General features: G+C 41.1%; 3 protein-coding genes across 6 annotated transcripts; 1 reads left to right on the top strand and 2 right to left on the bottom strand.

Annotated features, from left to right (window-relative positions):
- Positions 1 to 95: 95 nt before the first annotated feature.
- On the top strand, positions 96 to 2,195 carry LOC146971768 (serum amyloid P-component-like). Its single transcript, XM_085801252.1, has 4 exons — positions 96 to 155; positions 439 to 496; positions 676 to 775; positions 855 to 2,195. Exons 2-4 carry the CDS (start codon positions 439 to 441, stop codon positions 1,381 to 1,383), a joined length of 687 nt encoding a protein of 228 aa, XP_085657378.1. The 5' UTR covers positions 96 to 155; the 3' UTR covers positions 1,384 to 2,195.
- pip5k1ab (phosphatidylinositol-4-phosphate 5-kinase, type I, alpha, b) lies at positions 1,543 to 13,002 on the bottom strand. Of its 4 annotated transcripts, none has more exons than XM_085801250.1 (17): positions 12,934 to 13,002; positions 10,905 to 10,943; positions 9,688 to 9,722; positions 9,096 to 9,188; positions 8,725 to 8,855; positions 8,504 to 8,621; positions 8,038 to 8,190; positions 7,577 to 7,876; positions 6,378 to 6,613; positions 6,175 to 6,258; positions 6,010 to 6,058; positions 5,792 to 5,876; positions 5,518 to 5,682; positions 5,293 to 5,425; positions 5,139 to 5,201; positions 4,944 to 5,043; positions 1,543 to 4,823 (listed from the first exon to the last, which is right to left on the bottom strand). In XM_085801250.1, exons 1-17 carry the CDS (start codon positions 12,977 to 12,979, stop codon positions 4,821 to 4,823), a joined length of 1,833 nt encoding a protein of 610 aa, XP_085657376.1. In that variant the 5' UTR covers positions 12,980 to 13,002; the 3' UTR covers positions 1,543 to 4,820. The 4 variants fall into 4 exon arrangements, with proteins under 4 accessions (XP_085657376.1, XP_085657374.1, XP_085657377.1 ...); XM_085801248.1 differs by having other exon boundaries at positions 4,949 to 5,043; XM_085801251.1 differs by lacking the exon at positions 10,905 to 10,943.
- A 1,235-nt stretch (positions 13,003 to 14,237) lies between these two features.
- Positions 14,238 to 19,889, bottom strand: ecm1b (extracellular matrix protein 1b). The gene is made up of 10 exons (XM_085801242.1): positions 19,606 to 19,889; positions 18,712 to 18,780; positions 18,477 to 18,533; positions 18,292 to 18,327; positions 17,943 to 18,196; positions 16,978 to 17,183; positions 15,543 to 15,828; positions 15,250 to 15,452; positions 14,978 to 15,065; positions 14,238 to 14,845 (listed from the first exon to the last, which is right to left on the bottom strand). The coding sequence occupies exons 1-10, from the start codon at positions 19,673 to 19,675 to the stop codon at positions 14,669 to 14,671; spliced, it is 1,446 nt and encodes a 481-aa protein (XP_085657368.1). The 5' UTR covers positions 19,676 to 19,889; the 3' UTR covers positions 14,238 to 14,668.
- Positions 19,890 to 22,324: the final 2,435 nt, after the last annotated feature.

The following is a 22,324-nucleotide window of genomic DNA, read 5'->3' as shown; positions in this document are numbered from 1 at the left end:
ACTTCTACAAGGGTTCTACTGTTGTTTGATTAGAGTTGAGAAATAGTCCACAGCAGTGCAAACAACCTTTGTCTTACATATAAAAAGTAGGCCAGGCAACCCAAAACTGGATTGTCCCAGTCATCAACACAGAGCTGACACAGCCAGGCTACAAGGTAGGTCAAACGATGCGCTTTAAATATAAAATAAGCATTTTTCCCAACTCATTTTCAAATTTTGTCATTTGTTTTTCTCACATAGTCCTATATTTTGGTGATCTGATTAAATTTACTGTTGAAATGCAAATTTAATGTAATATTTACTCATTGACACAAACAAATGACTGAATTTACAACAAAAAAAACTTCATTACAAGAGAATGTGGCAGTTACTGAGCTGAAGTGATTTTAATCATGCAATCACTACAAAACTGTGAATCAGTGCGTTTTTCAATCCTAGATGGAGAAACTCTTACTTTTGATTGTGATGTTTGCCACCTGTTACGCAGAACCTGAAGGTATGCCAACCTTTGATCAATCAACAAGTTTTGTTAACAGTACAAACTGCATTTTGATGGACACGCTATATCTAAGTTCTTTGGTTTATTTCAATCACAGAAAATGTTTTATCATTGTCAGTTTTCCTGCTCATTTTCCTCTTTTAAGGGACTGTCGGTTTAATCTTCCACCCATACAGATCTGTCAGGTAAAGTGTTTATCTTCCCCACGGAGAGCAGAGATTATGTGCGACTCCTGACATCTATGACCAATTTCAGCTCTGCCACCGTCTGTCTCAGGTGCTCTATCAAGAAAACCTTCTTGTAATGTTTGAAGAGCTGTTTTTTCCAGTTTCTCACAAGTGCCACATCTGTTTAGATTTATTACAGACAATGGGGTGGACTACACGCTCTTCTCTTTGTCCACTTCAGACCACAATCATGCCTTCACGCTCCAGTGGAACAGATGGGGTTATATCAAGATGCAAGTCCAGGACAGGATGATAACCTTCCCGTCACTGCAACTTCCTCTAAACACCTGGCACTCTCTGTGTGCCACCTGGCGCCTTGACAGTGGGTTGGCTCAGCTTTGGCTGGACAACAAGCCGACCATCAAAAAATACATTGAATCTGAACAGCCCATCAGTGGAACACCCACCGCTATCCTGGGCCATGACACCCATGGTGAGGACTCTCAGCCTTTCGTTGGAGTTATTACTCTAGTCCACATGTGGGACTATGTCCTCTCTGGCAGTCAGTTTAGATACCACAACATGAAGACGTCTGAGAGGAACTTCTTAAACCGTCGTATGTACAACTGGAAGCCTGGCAATGTGTTCAACTGGAAGTCCCTGGAGTATGAACTCAAAGGGCAGGTTATGGTGGACAATGAAGAAGATTTTATGTAACACCTAATTATCAGCAACATTTGTTACAGCATTCACTGCATCGTGTGAATGACATTGTTCTGATTAAAATGCCTTCACATACCTAAAAGATGGTCATTTAAAAAAAACAAAACAAAACAAAAAACACTAGTGACAGGTAGATAAGGACCAAAACCAAGATTTAGAAAATATGTTTAATCCTTTAAAATCAGACATGAAAACATCACCACCACATAACTGAAACATGGCAGGAGGGACAGGCAGCACATATTGCATGAGAAGGCATTTCCGTGACTCCTATGTACATATACACATTTTATACACAGTAAAAATATAGTAATTGAAGCATATAGGACAACCAGCAACATTGGCTTGTAAGCCGTGTGAAACATTCATGTAGAAAAAGCATGGGAGCTGAACAACCCATAATCATCATGGAGAGAATATATCTATCATATCACAATCTAAACATGAAATATAAAAAGTGAAATTGTCAAATACTCCCCCTTCATAGGCTATACACACTTTAAAGTCTTCAGACATCCTTCTGTCAGTTTACAGTATACGTACAATCATATAAGGTACATAATACAACTTGAGCATTTCAGCCGACAGCAAACAATCATATTAATAAATATACTTCTTAGAGCTGAAAGGTGACAGATTGTGGTTCATATTGCATTACTTAAATGTACTGTAGTGTCTACACTGAGTGCACCGCCCTTTAAGCACCAATGGATGATGTTTCTCTTGTGCCATGGGTGTAGTACGTAACTGAAACACAACTGGTCTGTAGCAATTACACTGTACCACCCATTTAAAAAAAAAGAAAAGAAAAAGTTGTCGGGTCATTACACATCAAAATGAAGCTGTCGCAAAACATAATGTGGATTTTTTTTTTTTTTCTTTCAAATGATATTTTCTTGGGAGTGTTGTTCTTTGGTGGCTGTTTGACTGTCAACCGAATAAATACAACTTTAAACTGATCTGTTTGAAATTATCAGCATTTTACATTTTAGCATTATATCAGAAGTCATCAATTTCAAGTACATTTTCCCAACTACACAAAAAGATGGTAAATAATGGGTTCTACGAGCTACCACAATTGCAGTAAATTAAACTTTTCACAGGAATGTGGAGTTACCTCTTGAAATGTCTCAGGCCATACCAAAGTAAAGTAATTCTTTGATAAAGAAAAATAAATCTTTACAGGGACTAGGTTAATGTCAGATACAGCCCATCAGACATGACATTGTTTAGCGAAAAAAAACAAAAAAAAAAAACATCCAGTTTAATAACAGATCCTAAAACACAGGTTAACTCAGTGTTATTACCATATACAACAGTCCATGCAGGTGTACAGGAGTGTCTTAATTTATTTTCATATCATCTGTATTGGATCCTGAACATTCACAGGAACTCCCTTCTCTTTTCTTTGGTGCTGCAAACTGGTTTATAATACAAAAGGCCCAGTCCTGAATCCTCAACTGTGCATTGATGAACGTGAGTAATTTTCCTTCTTTCTCTACACTCACATCTCCCCTTCTCCCTCTCTGCTGCACAGACCACATGTGCTCAACAAGCATTAACAGTAATTCATAAAATGAGATGATGCTGAAGATCTTGAGATTTGCTACACTTCAACCTGGTAGTGATTCAAATTTCTGTATCAGAAATATCTCGGGGGGGGGCTTGTTTAGTGCCCTGAACAATAAACATAAAACACGAGCCGTCAAGTAAAACATTAGTAAGACTGTGTACAAAACAAATAAATGATTTTACACATTTAGGAAGTAATATTGGTCCGACGGTGAATGTGGCTGTGTGTCATTTCTGTAACCAGCAGAAATGAAGACGGATCGACAGATACTGTATCTGTCTGTCTCACGTCATGAGAGTTACGGGGTTTAGCTGAGCTGATGAACTGAGGTAAATGAGCACTTGACACTCGTCACTAAAAAGGGGATTGTACTAGTGTTTGTATTACAATCTGAAATTATTTTGAACCCTGACAACTGATTGGTTGGTCCAGACATACAAATGGCAGTTTGACAACTTCGGCTGTAGTGATAAGGCAGGTTTCTGTGCGACTACAAGACTAAACCTGTAAAAAAAAAAAAAAAAAAGTCAGTTATACGCCACGTTAAGCGGAGAGACACGTAAAGGCACAGCCATGACAGACGGTAGCTTGAACGTTACTGGTTAGACACTCAGCAGCATCTACCAGCCAGCGACGCTGTTGACAGCTCTTCTCTCTGTGTATTTCAGCACATATGGTCACATCAGAGGGGGAGATTTTCAGGGTTATACAAAATGTGGTCTGCCATGTTAATAAGACACTATACAAGAAAAACATTGTAATGTACATTCAGCAATGGCAAGATCGAGTTGGACCTTTGCAGCACCGCTGTGGCTTCCAGCAGAATAACTTATCACCACACATGGAACAAAAACAAATTACCGTAGAGGTGTAATGGTCTGGTTCGACTCATCCCTTCGGCGTTTCGAAAAATTTTGATTTCAAACTAATACTGTACATCCACAATCAGTACAAAAGAGATGCAGACGTGATTGCGGTGTCGACAGCAGCAAGTGTTGATTGTGAACGATGACCACTGATAGTTCAGAGTTCCCCCACTGCTCATGAGGAAAAGGAGGAGGAAATGGATGTGCGGTAACAGGAACACTAGTGGGTGACTCACAGAAATGTGAACCCACTTAGACTGTGCATGAGCACACAAGAAAAGTATTCACTCCTACAAATGCAGGCTATGCCCTTTGTGTGCTCTTAAGTGTATATGTGTGTGTATATGTGTGTGTGTGTGTGTGTGTGTGTGTTCCTGCTGAAATATTATCTGCGCCCACTCACATTTCTTCATGCTGTGAAAAGTGGGCACAAGGACTGACTCTATGGAGACTTTGACTGTTTTCACCATCCGCTGGTGACTTTTTATAATATACAACTAATTATTTTGGTTATTATGAGGTTGCAGCAGACGGATGAGTTGTTAATGGTGAGGGAAAACCCTTTTGTGATCAATTTAATGCTGCTGGGGCTATTAAAACAAGAGTTGTCAATTCAGGGTTGTGCACCTTCTTTTCCCCAGGTGTTTATGAAAGACGTTGGGGCTTTGGGACAGGTGTGGACAAACTGTGCGTGCACAGTAACAATGGTGGTGATGGTTGGGAAGGACTAAGGCCTACCGCACACTGTCGTCTTGATCTTCCCATCATTGCTTTCCCCGCTGTCACAACCTCTGTTGCACCTCGCTGCTTCACCCAGCGCCCCCTGTACATACTATACTGTGTATGGTTGAGGAAACATCAAAGGTGCAACAGGGGAGGCTGCGCGAGGTCGAGACTTCCTCTCTCTCTTCATCCTTTCTTCTGCCCACCTCACATCGTCCAGAAACACCTCAACTGTAGATGGCACTGCGTCTGTTTCTCTTTTTTTTTTTTTACTGTGAAGAACGAAGCAAATTCAAAGTATTATGCAGGGTGAAAGACATGTGTTAGTTTGTACAATTCAACTGCAGATACATATTCTAACAGAGACATATAATTTCATCGTTTAGACTTACAAAACAGATGTTGGTCTCTGGGACAATGTCTGATAGTGAAACTACATCTTCGTTTCCAGACAAGTTGCCAGAATTGTCTATAGCCTCTTCTGCCTCAAAACTGTAATAGAAAAAAAAGACAATTGATGAGACACAGTGACACAGCTGAGGAAAAATAGATGTGCATTCAGATTCGACCATCCCTGTCTTCTGTACCTGTGGCAAGCACCCTGGTCATGGTCTGTGTTTGCTGATTTATGCACTTCCACTCCTACAGACCTGCAGAGAAAAGTCAGAGCAAATAAAATCGTAACGGTGTTGAGCAAAGAGAGATGGAAGGATAAAAACGACTTTAGTTTATCATCTGTACCGCAGAGGAGGAGAGGTGGAGGCAATCCCCGTGCTGCCTAGTGACGAGGTGGACAGGTTGGCCTCGCAGTCAGCAGCGTTGTCCACCAGCGGAGGGGTCCTCGGAACGAGATCAGGTCTGCCCATCTGCACACCTGAGGGCAGCATGAGAGCAGATTTCAGCAGCGGTATCTCTACGCCAAGCACTGCTATGAGGGACATTGCGTTGCATGCTCGCATAGCATACCACTGTCGGCCTCGGACTCTGTGCTTTTATAGTGGCTGTGGTACACCAGCCTGGAGTCAGACTGTCCTGTTGCATGGGAGAGCGGGGTGGGAGCTCCCAGGGTGGGGGCCCTCCGTAGCCCACCCTGACCTCCTCCACGACTCTTCTTCGACGGTGATGGTTTTACTGAGGATATACATGAGAATGCAGAATACATTAAAGTATCCTGGTAGTTATCGGGGCTTTTCGATGTTGTATTTTCTAAGCTTGCGAGTGAGAACATGTGCGTACTTACGTGGAATTCTCTTAAACACTGTGCTGCACATGAATTGCTGGAAACGCTCTGCGTAGAAGCCAGGTCTGTGAACTGAAACTGTGTCCTAAAGTAAACCAGAGACGGTGCCATTAAAACCTGACAGACAACCTGACAACATGTCACATACACTCACTTCTAACCATCCTGCTAAGTTGTTGTTTTTCATTTCACTGAGTATTTGGTGTGTAGGCTCTTACCCCATCATGGACCAAGGCCTTCCAGGAGTGCTCCAACTTCTTAATAAACCTACACAGGAAAAAAAACAAAAAACAACTTATCACCACAAGATATCTAGATGTGTCGTGTAGGTGGAAAACTTTCATTTTCATGCAAGGAAGTCATTTGCCTGCTGAGACACCGACCTGTAGGACTGGAGGATGTCGATGATGCCGATGTAGATCAGCAACCTTTCTCCTTTAGAATTACGTGATGGAATACCACCCATGCTGGAAGGACGAAGCCAGAAGCAACAACAGGACATTGTTACGGTCACAGATTACACCAAGAACAAACTCTTAAGTTCAAATTCAGCTCTGCTTTTTGTCAGTAAAGTAACAAGACTCACTGATCTTCTGAATCTAAAGCTCCCTTCCCCCGAGCCTCTCCCTGGATGGACTCCATGGCTGTACAGTACAGACTTCTCTGAGCTTGTGGCCGGCGTTGATCTGGAGTCACGGCCCCCTCTGATCCACCGCTGTCCCCCGAATTGCCCCCTACGCGCTCCCGCTCTCGACTGGCCTGGTCCATGTTGTGGATGCCCATCAGTAGACTGTAATCCATGATCTTGAAACTCTGTAAGAGCTACAGAAAACATGAAAATACAATAAATCGAAACTAACATCAACCAGAGCAATATTGTATATCTTCACACAACATTCACACACAGTTTCATGGGCAACATGTTTTTTGCCAGATTTTGCTCCACTACAGCTGCGGAAAAACTTTTAGAATCAAAATAGCATTCATAATATTTTATATGATGCTGGAGGCCTCTCAATTTAAAATAAATTCAAATGTTATGGTGGATGACAGCAACACTCAAATAGGTGCAATTGTCTATTGAAAAATGTTGATGACGTGATGAGATAAACACTGTCAGATGACAACAACTGCACAGTTGTACCACTGGAAGCAACACATCAGCTCACAGAGTGAGTGGCCCTGCTGGTTGAGTTGCTGAAGTGTTACTGAAATGTGAAAGAATAATTCAACAACAGAGCAGTGGCTTTAGATCAGAATAACAAAAAGTAAGCATTAGAGATGATGTCAATAAATAATATGCACCCTCTGTCCTGTATATTGTTTGGCTTTCCCAAGATCAATGAACCAAAATTAGACAAAACGTATTGACGTCTTGTGTTAACCACAATGATAAACGCCATCAGTCTATTCCCATCATTTCAGAGGGTGCGCCCCTCTAAGTAAACAAAGTATTAGTTTGCAGTGTCATGCGAGCCTGAGTCATTTCTTCAACACTAGACTCCTGATGACGACACCACCAGCACTGGTTGAGCTCATCTTTAAGCTACATGTAACACTGAACTAGCTGAGGAGAAAAAGAACATTACAGACGCCTCTAAAAAAGAAAAGAAAAAAAACAACTTAAGAGTTTATCAGCAGAAAACAGTGTTGGCGTTCATTTATCTGCACCTTTGTTTTGCTAGATGAAAGTCTTGATGTCTGGAAAGTTAAGACTCGGCAACACAATAATGCATTCAGCTTGGGCACTGCCCATGGAAAACCTAGTGCTTCTCTGTAACTCACCAAGCAGTCCCTCTGTATAGTCTTGCACAGAGCATTGAAGTTGTCGCCTTCCAGCAGCAGGCCGTCAGGCAAGTCCTGGATGAAGTCCAGGTCTTTGTAAATGGGAACCGCCTTTTCTCTCTCTTTCGGGGAGGCTCGTCTCTTATAGGTGGAGCCCTTCAGGTCGTATTTGAGGTGCATGGGGATTATCCGAGGCAGAAGATTGTTCATCACTACTATACGGATATTCTTGCCCCCTGCCTGAACACAATACAGTCCGTAGAACTTGGGCAGCAGGGTGCGCTTGTTTTGGTTTATATTCTAGTAGGGAGAAGAAAAATATGGGAAAAAAGATATTTTAATGACTTGAATGGGAAATAAATTATCGCTCTCACTCGTTCAAGCCGCCTACTCTCACGTTAAGTATACTGATTGCAATAATAAACTCACACTCATACTGAGCACACTATACCCAGGCTCACCATGAAGTATCCAGGTAGGAGTTTCTGGAGGAACTCAGCCTCTTTGTGCTGAACAGTCTTGATGATAAACTCATCATCACTGGAGACGTAGAAAATAGATCCGCTGGCTCCAGGATTGGACAGCTCGATCAGTGGCTCGCTACAGAGAGAGTACTTCAATAGGAAGAGGAGTCTGCATTAGTATCCCAGTCAAAACAGGCGAACAAATGTACTGCTCTATTGTAACTAAATCAGGGATTGTTAAACCTGAGGGTAGTGATAAAAATGACACAAAAACAGGCATGACGTGAAGTTTCATGCTTTGTTCATTAAACAGATGACACTTCTCATCCTTAAAAGGGGCAGAAAACACAGATGAATGCTGAACTAACCCGTTCTCCTATAATAATACAAGGACAGTGACAAAAGTCAAAACAGTAACACTTTATGTAGACATAGTACATGTGTGTTTTGTGCAGTTACTGACCAGATAGTCATCTGGTCGAATGCCAAACAGTTCCCTGAAGTAACGAAAGGCAATAGGAGCATAGGTCTTAAAGCGAAAGTCACTGTAGTGATGAGCAGGTGTCAGGTTACTCCCTTCACTGAAAATACATGACAGACAGAACAGGAGACAGAAAAGCCATTAAGTACATGAAAGAAAAAAAAAAAATCAATGTTTACCCAACTATGACTTCTGCTACCAACCCGGGGAAGAAAATGCTTTCGACCACCACGAAGTCCTGCATGAGAACATCCCTCTCCGCCTTTTGGCTTAAGCTGCCAATTGTGTGAGTGATGCCCAACTGGATTGCACCTTTTAGGGCAGATGATGTGGTCTGGAGAGGGAACAGAGAGGGTAAGCATCGGAACCAACACCATTTCACTCCCATGTGACTTCTGCTGTTTCACTGGCTATTTTTAGGCGACTTGTGATAGAAATTCCCAAACTAATTTTAGATCATAAACACCAAACATGTGCGTGTACACCTTGGTCTTTTTCCACATTTCACCTCCGCTGTTCAGTGCTGTGGTGGGTGTCAACAAACGGGTGTCACCGACCTCTACCCCGTTCTAACCTTTTTATAGGTGGTCTCTCCTGTGGTGGTCTCAACGCCCCGGTGTCCAATGGTCTTCTTCATACTTTGAGTTGTGCCTGAAGAGCCGGCTATCTGAAGAGAGGGACGGAGCAAAAAAAAAAAAAGTTTAAATATGGCCTGGTGGAGGTGTGGGGGTGTTTCTGCTGGTGAATACAGGACAAAGCCCTTGCTCCATGTTAGCTTTAGAACACACCGCTTTAACGTTTTCACAAGAAAACCTCATGTCTGATGACACACAAAGCAATCAAAATGCACACTATTTTAAAACATATTCTGATTTCCAATGGAAAAAGTATAATAATAATAATAACATATAATATAAAATATAAAACAATGATGGGATTTTTGCTGGAGTAGAGTCTAACAAATACCCTTCAGTCTGAACACAGGGCATCACCACAATGCTTCACCTATTACAATGGTATGTTTTGACACATGACAGCGGCATGAATGCTAAACCTGTTCTGCTTCTCTGCACTGAGTTGACTGGATCAACATTTACATTACTTGGGGCTATACATACTGCAGGTGTGTTTTGTCAGTTTAGTGAGACAGTTTCTGAGCGTCTTACCTCTGAAGGGGCCATTTTTCGGATGCTGCTGGTCCCTAGAGACAGAAAAACAAGTGAATTTGATGTAATATGTGATAGATACTGAGTCTTATAAGCTACTAGAAAAAAATACTCATGAAACCCATAAACTGCAGCAGTCAGTTTAAACTCAGTGCTTGAAATTTTTCAACGTCGAGTTGGCAACTTTTAACGTAGAAGAATCTGTTAATGGCTGTTAGAGAAACCCTCTGCTGGTTAATTAGCCGGGATATTTCCAGCACCGGCTGATGACTATAAGGCCAATGATGAGTCCAGACCTAAATGTGGCCTCAGTTACTGACTCTGACACCACCAGCTCTCTGTAAACTGGAACTACTTCTCCCCGGAGCTTGCTGCTCCAGATTCATCCAGTCCCCGAGGATGAGAGTCTACAACCACAACGTCATATGTTTTTTTTTAAATGTACAATTTCTAGTTTTTTTTTGTGTCACAGCCTACTTTGTGTCTCACGGTATCTTGGTGTAACTGCACCATGTTCACATGATGCTTGTTAAAATAAGATATCTGGCAAACTCAGCTGAGGATCATATGAAGTGTAGTTTAATTTTGTGCGCAGACACAAACTCTGGATGTGTGTAACATTTACTGAACTGAAAATCAAAAAAGGAAAAAAGCAAATTTGTAATATATGACACAGACATGTGGTCTGTGCTCCTCAAAAACAGCGCACACAGCCGAAATAAAAGAAAGACTCGACGTGATTTCCTCTGTCCTTACATAAACTTGCTGTTTAAACCTACTATCTCGCCCACTCCACAACCACCTCTAGCCTGTAACCAATGGCAACGTCTACTTCAATGCTGCAGTGCCACAGGTCAATATACACACAAAAAGATGTTAGGAAGATTATACACCTGTGGTAACAATCATGTGTGTACAATCTACAGCCAGCACACTCAATCCAGGCGATGCACAGTAAACGGACACTTCAACCCAAGAAAGATGGGAGTGTTAATAACACGGGGGGAGGGAAGAGGAGGGGAGGGGGATCACTGAAATGCCATGCATCTCTTCTGAGGTAAACAGGGACACACTGCAATCCTCCAGGAAACAGTGAGCATCATTCTTCCCACATTCCCTCTCATTGTATAAAACAACACACTATATCATCATCACTACTCATGCAGTTTCTGCTCACACACAGAAACGCACACACACACACACACCCATGCGAGTACCTCGCTGCAATGCTCTCCTCCAGAACTGAGTCCTAATATCTGTGGAGCAGGACATGGTCAGCCTAAATGGCTTAACCTACTAAATGAGCAACACGAAACTCATTTAAAGCATTACCTCAAGTAGCCACAACAAAATGTTATTTATCTAGTGTTGAAATGATAAATAAACTAAGGGACTTTGAGATAAAGTTAAACAACTATTGTGAGGAAGCAGCAGCTCCATTTTGATTTAACATAGGCTATTAGCTGCTTTATTGTTATCATCATCACACATATTATCATATGTAATCTGTGTCTTTGGCTTTTGGACTGATGAATCAAATAAAACACATAACTTGACAACAACGCCTTGGATACATTTTTTCTATAATACCTGACAGATTATTTAAATTTATGAAATTTGTCCCTAGCTACACTCCTAGTTTTATCATGTGACAATGTTTTCTCCAATGTCAAGGTAGAACCAGATACTAACATACAGTGTGCGGCAGATTCTGCGTTAGAATTGGACTAACCTAATTACTTAACAATGACTTCAGCTTGTTAGTGACACAGGCCTCTCAACAATGGGCAAACCATCTGTTCCTCCCTGTATAATACCAACAACTCCCTGCCAGCCTCGTTCACATGTAGCCTGCAGCTCGCACAAGAAAATAATATGGGGCATGCAGAGTCACTTCAAATCGTCTCTGCCTGTGAATGGTCCATAAATATACAGTATACTGGTTCTTGGCCTGATTAGGAAACAAGGCCAATAAGGACTAATACAGGAAACAACATTATGCTACTGTCACTCAAGTGTGTGTGTGTGTGTGTGTGTGTGTGTGTCTGACAGAAAGCTGTATCTTGTATTTGTACAGTCTCAGGCTGTCGGCCAATTGGAGGCCATGGGAGCGCTCTGAAGCCACTATTTTTATTCACTGATTCAGACGGGGTGGTTACCAAGGGAAGAGCAACTCCTCTACACACAGGGAAGCTAATAAGTGACGCACAACTAAATGGATTATCGAGATGAAAGGTCTCCATCATCTGTCCTGTCCTCAGAAAACCAAATACCACCTGAAAGCACTTGAGCAGCCCACCACCCCATCTACACCTGTGTGGCCTCTGAAGACAGAGAAAGTCAAATTCATAAGCAATTAATCATGCATGTCTCTGTAATGGGAAATCCCAGACAATCCTTACAATAGCTGAACACGGACAGTAGAGTGAAACCAGTCTGGTCATTAACCACATAAGCATGAAAGGCATGTGTCAATGGTTTGAAGAGTGTATGAAATCAATAACGTCACCATTTGCTTTTGATAATACATGGCCTTAACTGTTAAACTTTGTAAAGTAGCTGATAAGAGCGGATGTCATAAAGATAGTAAATGGAAATTGCCAATTAACTTTACCGCAAACCTGGACAGACGGACAGACAGGAAGACAGAGGGGGTGGAGGAGGAGGAGGAGGAGGAGGAGGAGGGATGAAATGGGCGAGGAAGGCGATGGGATAACGGTGTAGCTACCGTTAACCTCTCCTGGGTGGGTACACCCGTGAGAAACAGCAGCCGCAGAGCTCGTCCTGTCCATTTACTCAGCAGGAGAGCGATGTTTTATAAACCTCGTGCCTCTTTTACCGCCTGCGTCCAGTTAACAGTTAGCACAGAAGGAAAAAGAGCACCGTTAACGATAATAACCGGCTTGATAACAAAACATTTGTTAGCCAACGTGGACCCGAGGAACCCCCAATAGATACTTTAATATCGGTACAGCTACACCTACCCTGATAATAACGCCCCACGTGATTGTTAGCAATAACATTTACTACAACTAACGTTGATTAACAGAGCAGCTAAACAGGCTACAGCCGCCGCTTGGTTCATTTGTTAGGTAGCCTCGATGCTAGCTAGCTAACAGGCTAACCAGGACAGTATAAAGACACATTTAACCACATCACATCGTTTCCATCACTACAAAACGTTACACGGATATTTTGCTCGTTCGTTAGAAGGCAACAAATGAGGAGTATTTAGCCTCCGGATACCTGTCGGGGCTGTTGATCCCGAGTCTGCTGTCCCAGCAGTCGCCATTATGGTTTGACTGTTCACATCACAGACAGCGCCGACAGTTGGAGTCTGATGCCCATCGCGTCGCAGCAGCACCACAGCGCCCCCAGCGGCCAGAGGGGGCACTTTCAGTTTCTGTCATACACTACAGTACATGGTTTACAAGTTTGAAACACAAAACATAGGACAGGTAATTGTTTATTTGTATTATTCCAGTGGCCCTTTAATATAATACTAACACAACATGGACACAGAGTTGGAGTTACAACAATTACAGATAGATTTGCACAATAAAATGTCTGTATCTTTATTTCTATTCTATTCTATTGTAGCTATATAATATGTTTTACACTAGAATGTTTTCTAATTTATTCTATTTTATTTAAATTTCTATTTTATTGCTACCTTTTACTATTTTTTGTACCTTTCGTGTCTGCAACTTTTGTGTGTGCAAGTGTGTGTTGGATACAAGTCATTTTCAGATGAAATTTGTGGGTGGGTGAGTGTGTGTGTGTGTGTGTGTGTGTGTGTGTGTGTGTGTGTGTGTGTGTGTGTGTGTGTGTGTGTGTGTGTGTGTGTCGGTGTGTGTGTGTGTGTGTGTGTGTCGGTGTGTGTGTGTGTGTGTGTCGGTGTGTGTGTGTGTGTGTGTCGGTGTGTTCAGTGGAAAGCACAAGTGTGACCCATTGTCAAAAAGCAGCACCTAGTGGTTATGGGTCAAATTTGACCCAAAGACGACATGAAAAATATGCACTAGGCCTACTTGTGTTTTTTTTTCTTAACTTAGTCACAAAAAAGTGTTTTGCTTACTGTGACACACTTGTTTTGTACATGACACATTGTTATTTCATTGTTTACTGATTTAATTTGTGTTTTTTGTGGGTGATCTGATCATCATGGCACAATAAAATCTAATCAATTTAATGGGGGCAATGTTCCTTAATTGAAAAAATGCAAATTTTGTAAGCTGAAGTGAACATTAGTATTAAAAGAGACAGTATAAATCAAAATTCAAAGTGTAAATAGAACACAAAATAGTGGTTTGTTACAGTCATTAAAGTCTTCACACAAGTTTGTTAATGTTGTTTTCTGAGCTCTGTTAAACTCTTACAAAGTATGCATTTTAAATTCCACTTAAAATATATTCTTTCATTATACGCATTTGTGACTACTGTATACATTCGCGTTATAAGGAGTACCTCACCATGCCAGCCACACATACAAGGTCTGAACTGTTGAAGTAACAGCATTGAAAGGAGTAGCCTACAGTAAACCACACAAAAAGAACATTTAAAAAATGTTTTTATTATCTGTTAACTGTAACTATTGTAGATATATTAACCACAAAACCATATAAAAAAAGAGAGCTGATCTTGCAGCTCCAAAGGAATCAAGAAAATGCATTTTATTTGTTATCAAACGTATATAAAGCAGCTACAAAAACAGTGGTACAGTGACACAGTTTGTGTTATAAATTGTGCATTTAACAATACATTCGTTAATCATAAATGTACTCTTGTGATAGTAATGTTTCTCATGTGATCTCAAACAAAAACATGCAGTACACATTTTGCATATTTGTTTCATCTTACAGACTCTAAGTGGAAATTGTACCATGGCATTGTTTCCTGTTGAGTGACTGGAGGCAGCCTTTGCTGCTACTTTGCCATTTTCCTGAATGACCCCAATGCCAGTAGGGTCAGCAGCAAAACGTCATCAGGGTTCGATGGGGCACCTTTTCTTCTGACGCATGACACCAGTCGCTTTGGCGATGGCATCCATGAGAATTTTGGAGATGCACTGTGGAGTCTCTTGTGAAGGCAGACGGCAACAGCGGCGGACAGCTGGAGTAGGCTTCCCAGATGAACACAGGGTCCCTGACATTTCCACAATCTGATTTTGTGGAGGTAAGAAAAACCAATAAGATGAGCGATAGGATCAATTTAGAATTTTCTGTTAGTAACTCTTCAACTTTCCTCTCCAAACATTTCCCTGTGATGTGTTGTGCTCAAACTCTGAACTCACCTTTTGTGCAGAACAAACAGTCTTGTCTGATTCAGACAGGGGGCAGCATTTGTCAACAAATTTTTTGAGAGGAAACCCAACGGGGAACCTAAAAGGAAATCACATGTTTAGATCTATGGCAATATTAATATAAAGTACAACAGAGGGTAGGTAGCTTGAGATTTACTTTGTGATAGGAAAAATAACAAAAAGCATCAAAGGAAAATGGAAGAACTGCAGGTAAGCAGACAGAAAACCAGATCGCAGGACAAACACTGAAAACGATGTCTTACTGGTTCTTGATGATCTTGTGAGTTTCACAGATGTTGTTAAGTGACAGCTCGTCAGTGTCATCAGAAGTCATATTGTAGTGAGGTTCAGGAGAAGTGTTTTGGAAACAGTTGTATCGATCATTTTCCCCCTCACTTGAACAACACTGGGAACCATCTTCTCCAGCCTTCTGAATCCTGCAAAACCTGTTAAGCTCCTCACTCCACTTAAGCAGGTATAAGAAAACAAATTCAATTAAAGCAAAATATACATGTAAAAAGCAAAAATATTTATGTTTCCAAATTCCTTGTTTTACCTTCCGGTCAGCACAGTTGAGCACATCCCTCTTCTTTCTACAGCACTTTTTGAAGCCGTTCTCCATACGATTAATGGTCTTTGCCTGACGAACCAGCCATTCATAGCCAATACGAGGCAGGCACTTGACACTGTAGCGGGGCCGACGGCTCTGGTTGCCACAGAGTGACCCAATGTTATGTGCTGAGGGTCGTCCAGGAGGAAAGTTGATGTTAACTCTCTGGGAAATAGATGTCACCACCTCCTTTTGCCTCGTTGCTCTGACACCGTATGGAGTCATCGATTCCCTGTAAAGTATGAGGCATACTGGAAGGTCAGCGAAAACATGACCTCCTTCAGCCTCGATGATGCATTGAAAAACAAGGAAGTGTGGTCTGCAATATGGAATATGCTTGATGGATGAGAAAAGTGATGCTCTATTGTTATGAAATACCATGAGAAGACCAGCACTAACAATGTATTAAGAGTGCTTTCAGACCAACACTGTGTGGAAAAAATTCAGCTGAACCACTCCATTGGTTGTGTCAATAAAGTGGGTTGTAGTGGTTACACTAATCTTGAAGGGGCATCCAAAAGACAAAAAAAAACCTGACAAATGTTTAATTACTACACCTTCCTGGGTGAATCTAATATTCTAAATGTATTCAATCTATTATTATTCATTTTCTCCACTGTTTCACTGGTAACTGCAGCACACTCTTGCCAATACTCCCAACATATTTAGAGCTTTCAGGTCCAATTCCCCTTTAGTCTGTCTCGTTGGCATTTGGTCCTCTTCAGCCCCAGTCCCAACTGAAATAAACATGATGTCTCCCAAACCATATAATATAATAAAACGAATGTAACTTAAAAAAGGAAGAGAGGAAGAAAGGAAGATTTACATTTGCTCATCTGGCAGATGCTTTTATTCAAAGTGACTCACAAAGGTCAACAATAAAGCTTAGAGCACAAAGAGACCTTAATGTAAATACCAAGTACTTCCATTCAATAAGTGCTAGGAGATAAGGTAAAGAAGTGCATGCTAAGTAAGCTATTGAGGCATGTCGGGGTGTTAGAGGTGTTGGAAGAGGAGTTTTCTTGAGATTCTTGAAGACAGAGAGGGGTGATGCTGCACTCTGGAAGCACTTGCTTGCTTATTCCACAATCAGGGATCCACATACAAGAACACACTGGTCTGCTAAAGCCTCTTGTCAAAAAACATTCCTGATAACCTGATATAGCAGCATGAGCAATGGAGTTTTTAGTAAATAGTGCATTTTTGGGAATTATTTTTAGTGGCGAATCAGTACACATTTGATGTTGATGAGAATCATCTCAAAACTACATTGTCAGAGTTAACTGATTTTAAATATTATAAGATTTTGGTTATGCTTATTCTCATACTGCTTTAATGAGACTGTCAATGTTATGCTCATTTTATTAATTCCCTTGCATACCTCTGGCATGAGAGCGGGTAAAAGATGAAGCTTTTAGTAGCAGGGAGTGGGGGCAACGGGATCTCCTCTGTTGCTTCATAGCTTGGGTTTGGAGCATCATTGTTGAAGCAGTTCAGCCTGTCGCTTCCGCTCATTTTGCAGCAATGATACCAGCGATGCTTAATCTGTGAGTCTTCCTCACAGAAGCTTTCGACCGACAGCTCCCACTGCAAAAAGACATCATTGTTGAATGAATGCAGCATATGAATTGATCCTTTAAAGCTTACATTAAGTCTATGGAAAAGTCAACATGCCTGAGGCTCTAGGCTGAGTCAATGAATGGACCACCCACAATTACCTGGAGTATCTTTAGGCATACTTAACCAAAAAAATTAAACAAGCAAGAAAATGGTGCTAAGATTAATTGTTTGGTTCTTGCTTGCCTTCATTCTTGCTCATGCCAAGGCCTGTCTGTTATGTCTGGCATGGCTGTGTACAAAGTCTTATCAACTAGAAGTGCTCAAGGACTTCAGCTTTGTTTAAAAAATGTAAGCAGCAACAGTACTGCAATGTTAAGTGTTGTGAAATGTTTCATGGGTCATTTAAAAAATAATAATAATAATAATAATAATAATATATATAAATAAAAACAGAAGAATAATGGGTATTTGGTATGCGTGAGCCTGAAAAGTAGAAAAAAACAACCTAATTTAATAAATTTAAATAACTAAAAAAAAATAGCACACTATTATCAGCTTTCTTCTACAGGAGAGATTTAGTGGATAACATGAGATGCATCTTGGTTTTTTCATATTTATCATACTGGTGGGGAATCCAGTCTGTGAAATAATAAAGGCTTTATCAACAACAATGTCAAATAAACCAAGAGAATAAGAATTAGAGCAAAGAGATACAGGACACCACATTGCACATTTCTACATTTACAAAAAGGAGTAAGAAACTGCTGAGCTGTTGCAAAAACTTACCGCCTGCGTGGCACAGCACACTGTCTGTTCACTGTCCCCAGTCTGGTAATCTTCACAGCATTTGCCATACCAGGCCTCTAAATTATTGACAGCCTTGGCCCTTAGCCTCTGCGCACCAAAGCCACCACGAGGAAAGTAGGAGTCTGAGTAGCGAGGACGACGGTCTCCATTGAGGCAGATGGCCTGGACGTTGTTGGCAGTCGGACGGCTGAGAGGAAACTGGACTGGATAATCCGTCACGGGAGTGCGGGGAACTTTGAGGAAAGTACAGACATCACAATATTTATTGACACTTTACAGTGGTAGTTGGTACAAAGTAAATAGAAACCCAAGGAAAATAAATACATACGTCCCCTTGGTGTCAAGACTCCAGGTCTGGAGCCTCCTGATGGAATAAAGATAATATTATTTATCTGGATATCTTTTTCTTTATATCACTGAAGCTGACAACATTGGTGAAGTAAAGCAGGAAGGGGACAAATAAGTAAGGGACAGATGAATAGATGCATGGAAGGAAGGAAGGTAGGACCTTACCTCTCTGTGGAATAAACGGTTCTGGAAAAACCTCTACCTGCTCTATTTGAGGGAGCTCTATAAAAACAAAGACAGCACCACTGATTGTCTAATTCATTACTGGCCAGATTAAAAGTAAACCAGGCTGACAAACTCAAGTAAACACCACAGATGTTTCAAGGGAACATGCAGCTGTGTTATTTTCTCCAAACATGGTCACAACAGATGATACGAAGACAAACAGTAAGTAGCCTACCCTTAGGATCAAAAAGCTCTGTCCAGTCCACCTCTCTCTGTAACATGTGAGAATCCGGTACATCCATCTCTGAAAAACACATTTTGATTGACAATTAAGGCACACAGAACGACATACAGATGAGTGACAAATTCAAGGACAACCGTGAAAAATGACAGGATGACAATAACCCCGATCCGACAGAGCTTGAGTGTGTAAATTATGTGAATCATATGCTATGGCCTTCTCTGTCACGAGACCTCGACCCACACCTATGGGTGAATTTGGACCACTGAGTTGCTCTCTACCACCTTCATTAAAACACTAAATAAGGGAATACCCTTTAGAGGAATGGTATCTTCTTCTTCCCTCAAATAGAGTTTAGACACTGGTGAAATCAATGCCAGAGAGTATTAGAGTTTTACTGGAAGCACATGGGAAAACAGGAAGTCAAATCCAAATATTTTCATTATGGAAAACAAAACATACTGGCAACAGCCAGTAATGGAGGAAGAATTCAAGTGCTTTACATAAGTTACGGTCAGTCCAGGCTCCTGTCTTATTATATTGCACACAATAATGCTTTTAGCTTTCTATCTTAAGTTTCAACTCTGTTTTCTATCAATTTATTTTATAATCTAAAAGCAACATAAAATAAATTGCAGCAACTTGTTTACTTTACACCACTGACAGAAGTCAGACATCTCAACACACTTCAAGAGTTTCCGAGTCTGTTTGCTGCAGAAATCTGCAGAAATGTGTTTACACGCGTGACAAACGCACTTCAGACGAACAAAAATGGAGCCCCGGACTTATGTCCCACAAAACAACACAACACAACACAACACAACACAACATTTCCCAGCGTGATACCAACAACTGATAGGAGACAGGAGAAAAGGAAACAGCACCAACCGTTGTTTGCTGAGCTCAGTAAAACCAAGACCAGCACAGTGGAGCAGATTAAAGCCCAAGACGACCCCATTGTGAACTTGCTCTGTAAATGTTCGCGCTGCTGAGTGTCTGTATGTCCAGTCAGTGTGTGTGTGTGTGTCTGTGTGTCCTGGCGCAGGGAGCAGAGCAGAGCAGAGCAGAGCAGAGCAGAGGCCGCCCAGGAAAACACGCTCGGCGGGGCAGCGCGCAGACGGGCCAGTTAATTGGTCCAACAGAGGCTGCGGCGCTGTCCGTCTGTGAGAGCCGGAGTCAGCCACTGCAGCACCGTCATTTTATGGTTGTGTTGTGGGGCTTCAGTGGGGATGAGGCGGGGAGAGAGAAAAGAGGGAGGGAGGGAAGGAAGTTTTTTACCATGACTCACATGTGAGCAGTTAAGATCCTTGAGCTTTTTAAGCGGAACTTCTGAGTCTGTCTTCTGTCATAGGTCGATGAGCTCTGGACGCACGTATGAACACGATTCTTGTTTGTTTTTGTTTTCTTTTATTAAATTCATAGCGGGTGTTGCATAGAGACAGTGAACGCGTCACTCATCTCTCCACCTGTAAGCCGAGCTGCTAATTATCACCTATTAGCTGAACTGAGCCAATCAGCTGTTCTGTGCTGCAAAACTATGGCTAGACCAATTATAGGCTACTTCAGGAATTTGTCACAGAGGTGATTGTACCAGCAGTAAGTAGCAGCAAGACAGAAAATAAATCTATTTCTAACCCAAACAGGGCAATTGCCATTATAATAACCATTAATCCCCATTAATTAGAGCTATTTGACTTTGCCATCATGGTTGTATGAAACGTTTTTGTACTAACCTTTTTTCTGTAGCATCAACCAAACCAACAGTCTTCAAATCAGGTGCTTAGCATGGCCTCCAAGTTACTGTTTTTACATACATTTAATGTTATGCACAATGTCACAAATCTTACAGTCCCTCTATCACCCTCTTCATCTGACTAGTGCAGATGTAGCAGTGGATGTCTTTGTATTGTGAGGCTGGTGCAGTGTGAACAGATTGTGAATTATAATTAAATACAATTCAAAACAAGTGGCAGAGCCAGAGATATTCTGTCCCAAGTATGTGTGTTATGATTTAATAAATTGTTGTTATCTCACAGTGAGGTTGAGTCCCGATTTATCAGGATCTCAAATAGTCCAGTCTGAGAAACTGACTGTGACCCCTACACTACCTTCAACCCCCAAAAGAAGCCAGATCAGACAAGAGGCGTCCTCCCTGCTGTAGACTCTCTTTAAGACAAGTAAAGTGGAAGGATTATCTTGCTTTACTTTTATTCCCACAGCTCATTCCCATCATATACAGAGGATCTCAGGATCAGAGTTCTCAGTTGTTGCCGTTGGTTGTTGTTGTGGTGGTGGTGGTGGTGAGAAATGGGAGCCGGAAACTCTACAGAAGTGTTTTCCCTGGTAGAAATTCCCCTGAGAGGTCAGAGAGCAAAGACAAGCAAACAAACCCAAGAATGGGCTGAAATGACTCCCTGTCATACTCATACAGGGAAAAGTTCAATTGTAATTTGTCATGAAAGTATTGAGGCAATTGAATGCAACACTTTTTTTTTCAGTCAAAATATATGCATGAGTTAAATCTACCAACAGCCAATGTTTCTATCTCTTTAAAGAGTAAAAATCAGATATAGTTTATTTGTTTTTGTAGATTTTTAAGATTGTGAACGGATAAAGAAAAAAGCAACAAAATGAATGTGGATGCAATTGTTGCTACCAGTGCAATGAGAAAGAACATTCACATTGTTTACACATGTCTTCCCAAACCAAACTGAAATATGAAAGAAAAACTCATTGTAGATGAAAGTTATGTTTTAGAAAGCCACACACAGTAGGCATTTTTCCTTTTTTTCTTTTTTTTTTAAGCAGCCAGATTTGTAGCTGCAAATGGAAGTACATTTGACATAACATCTTTGTGGCTTTTTTGCATGAGAAAGTCACTTTTTTTTTTTTACCAAATGCAACTGACTCATAGACTTTAAATTTGCTTCCTCTTTACTTGTTGAGCAATTGTTTTTGTCTATGACAACCTGACAACACATATAACACACAGTGTGCTCTACCGTCATCCACAATGACTAATATTTCCTTTGTGTTAAATTCTGCAGTTGCAGCTCTAGTTCGGTGCTGATACTGTCTGGCTGTACAGGACGACTCCGATAAAGGTCCCAAGCCAAAGCACATCAGGCTGGTTTTACTCTAATAACCTCTGGCTGAAGGTCGTTATGCTACTGAGAATGATAAATCATGTTTATCAACTGTCTGCTTTGAATAAACTGTGTTTTTTGTACACTAGCATTTTGAATCTTGTTTCTCACATGTCTGTTTCTCTCAGTTTATATTACTGCATGTTCACAAAGAGACAAATAAAGTTATCACATCTGCTTGGTGTCACAGCCTCAGCAGTTTATTAGAAGATTTACATGGACTTATCTTCATTATAATCTCAGCTGCTCTGGGAACAGACAGAACTACATCCGGACATACAGTACTTAATGCTGAAAGCCCCCATACTGCCTTTTGAGTCTTTCTTTGTTCAAAGATATGTAGAGAAAACAAAACAAATGTAAGCTCATCTGTAAAAAGGGGGAAAGTTTGCACACAGCGGAAGAGACATCTACAGTATCTCCACATTTTTAATTGAATATTTTTCCTACATTTAATGCAA

Source organism: Trachurus japonicus, chromosome 16 (assembly GCF_045865225.1).
Source record: "Trachurus japonicus isolate A0001 chromosome 16, Traja_1.0".
Lineage (NCBI taxonomy): Eukaryota > Metazoa > Chordata > Actinopteri > Carangiformes > Carangidae > Trachurus > Trachurus japonicus.
Note: the sequence above shows the minus strand (reverse complement) of the source record. Positions and strands in the feature narration are given on the sequence as shown.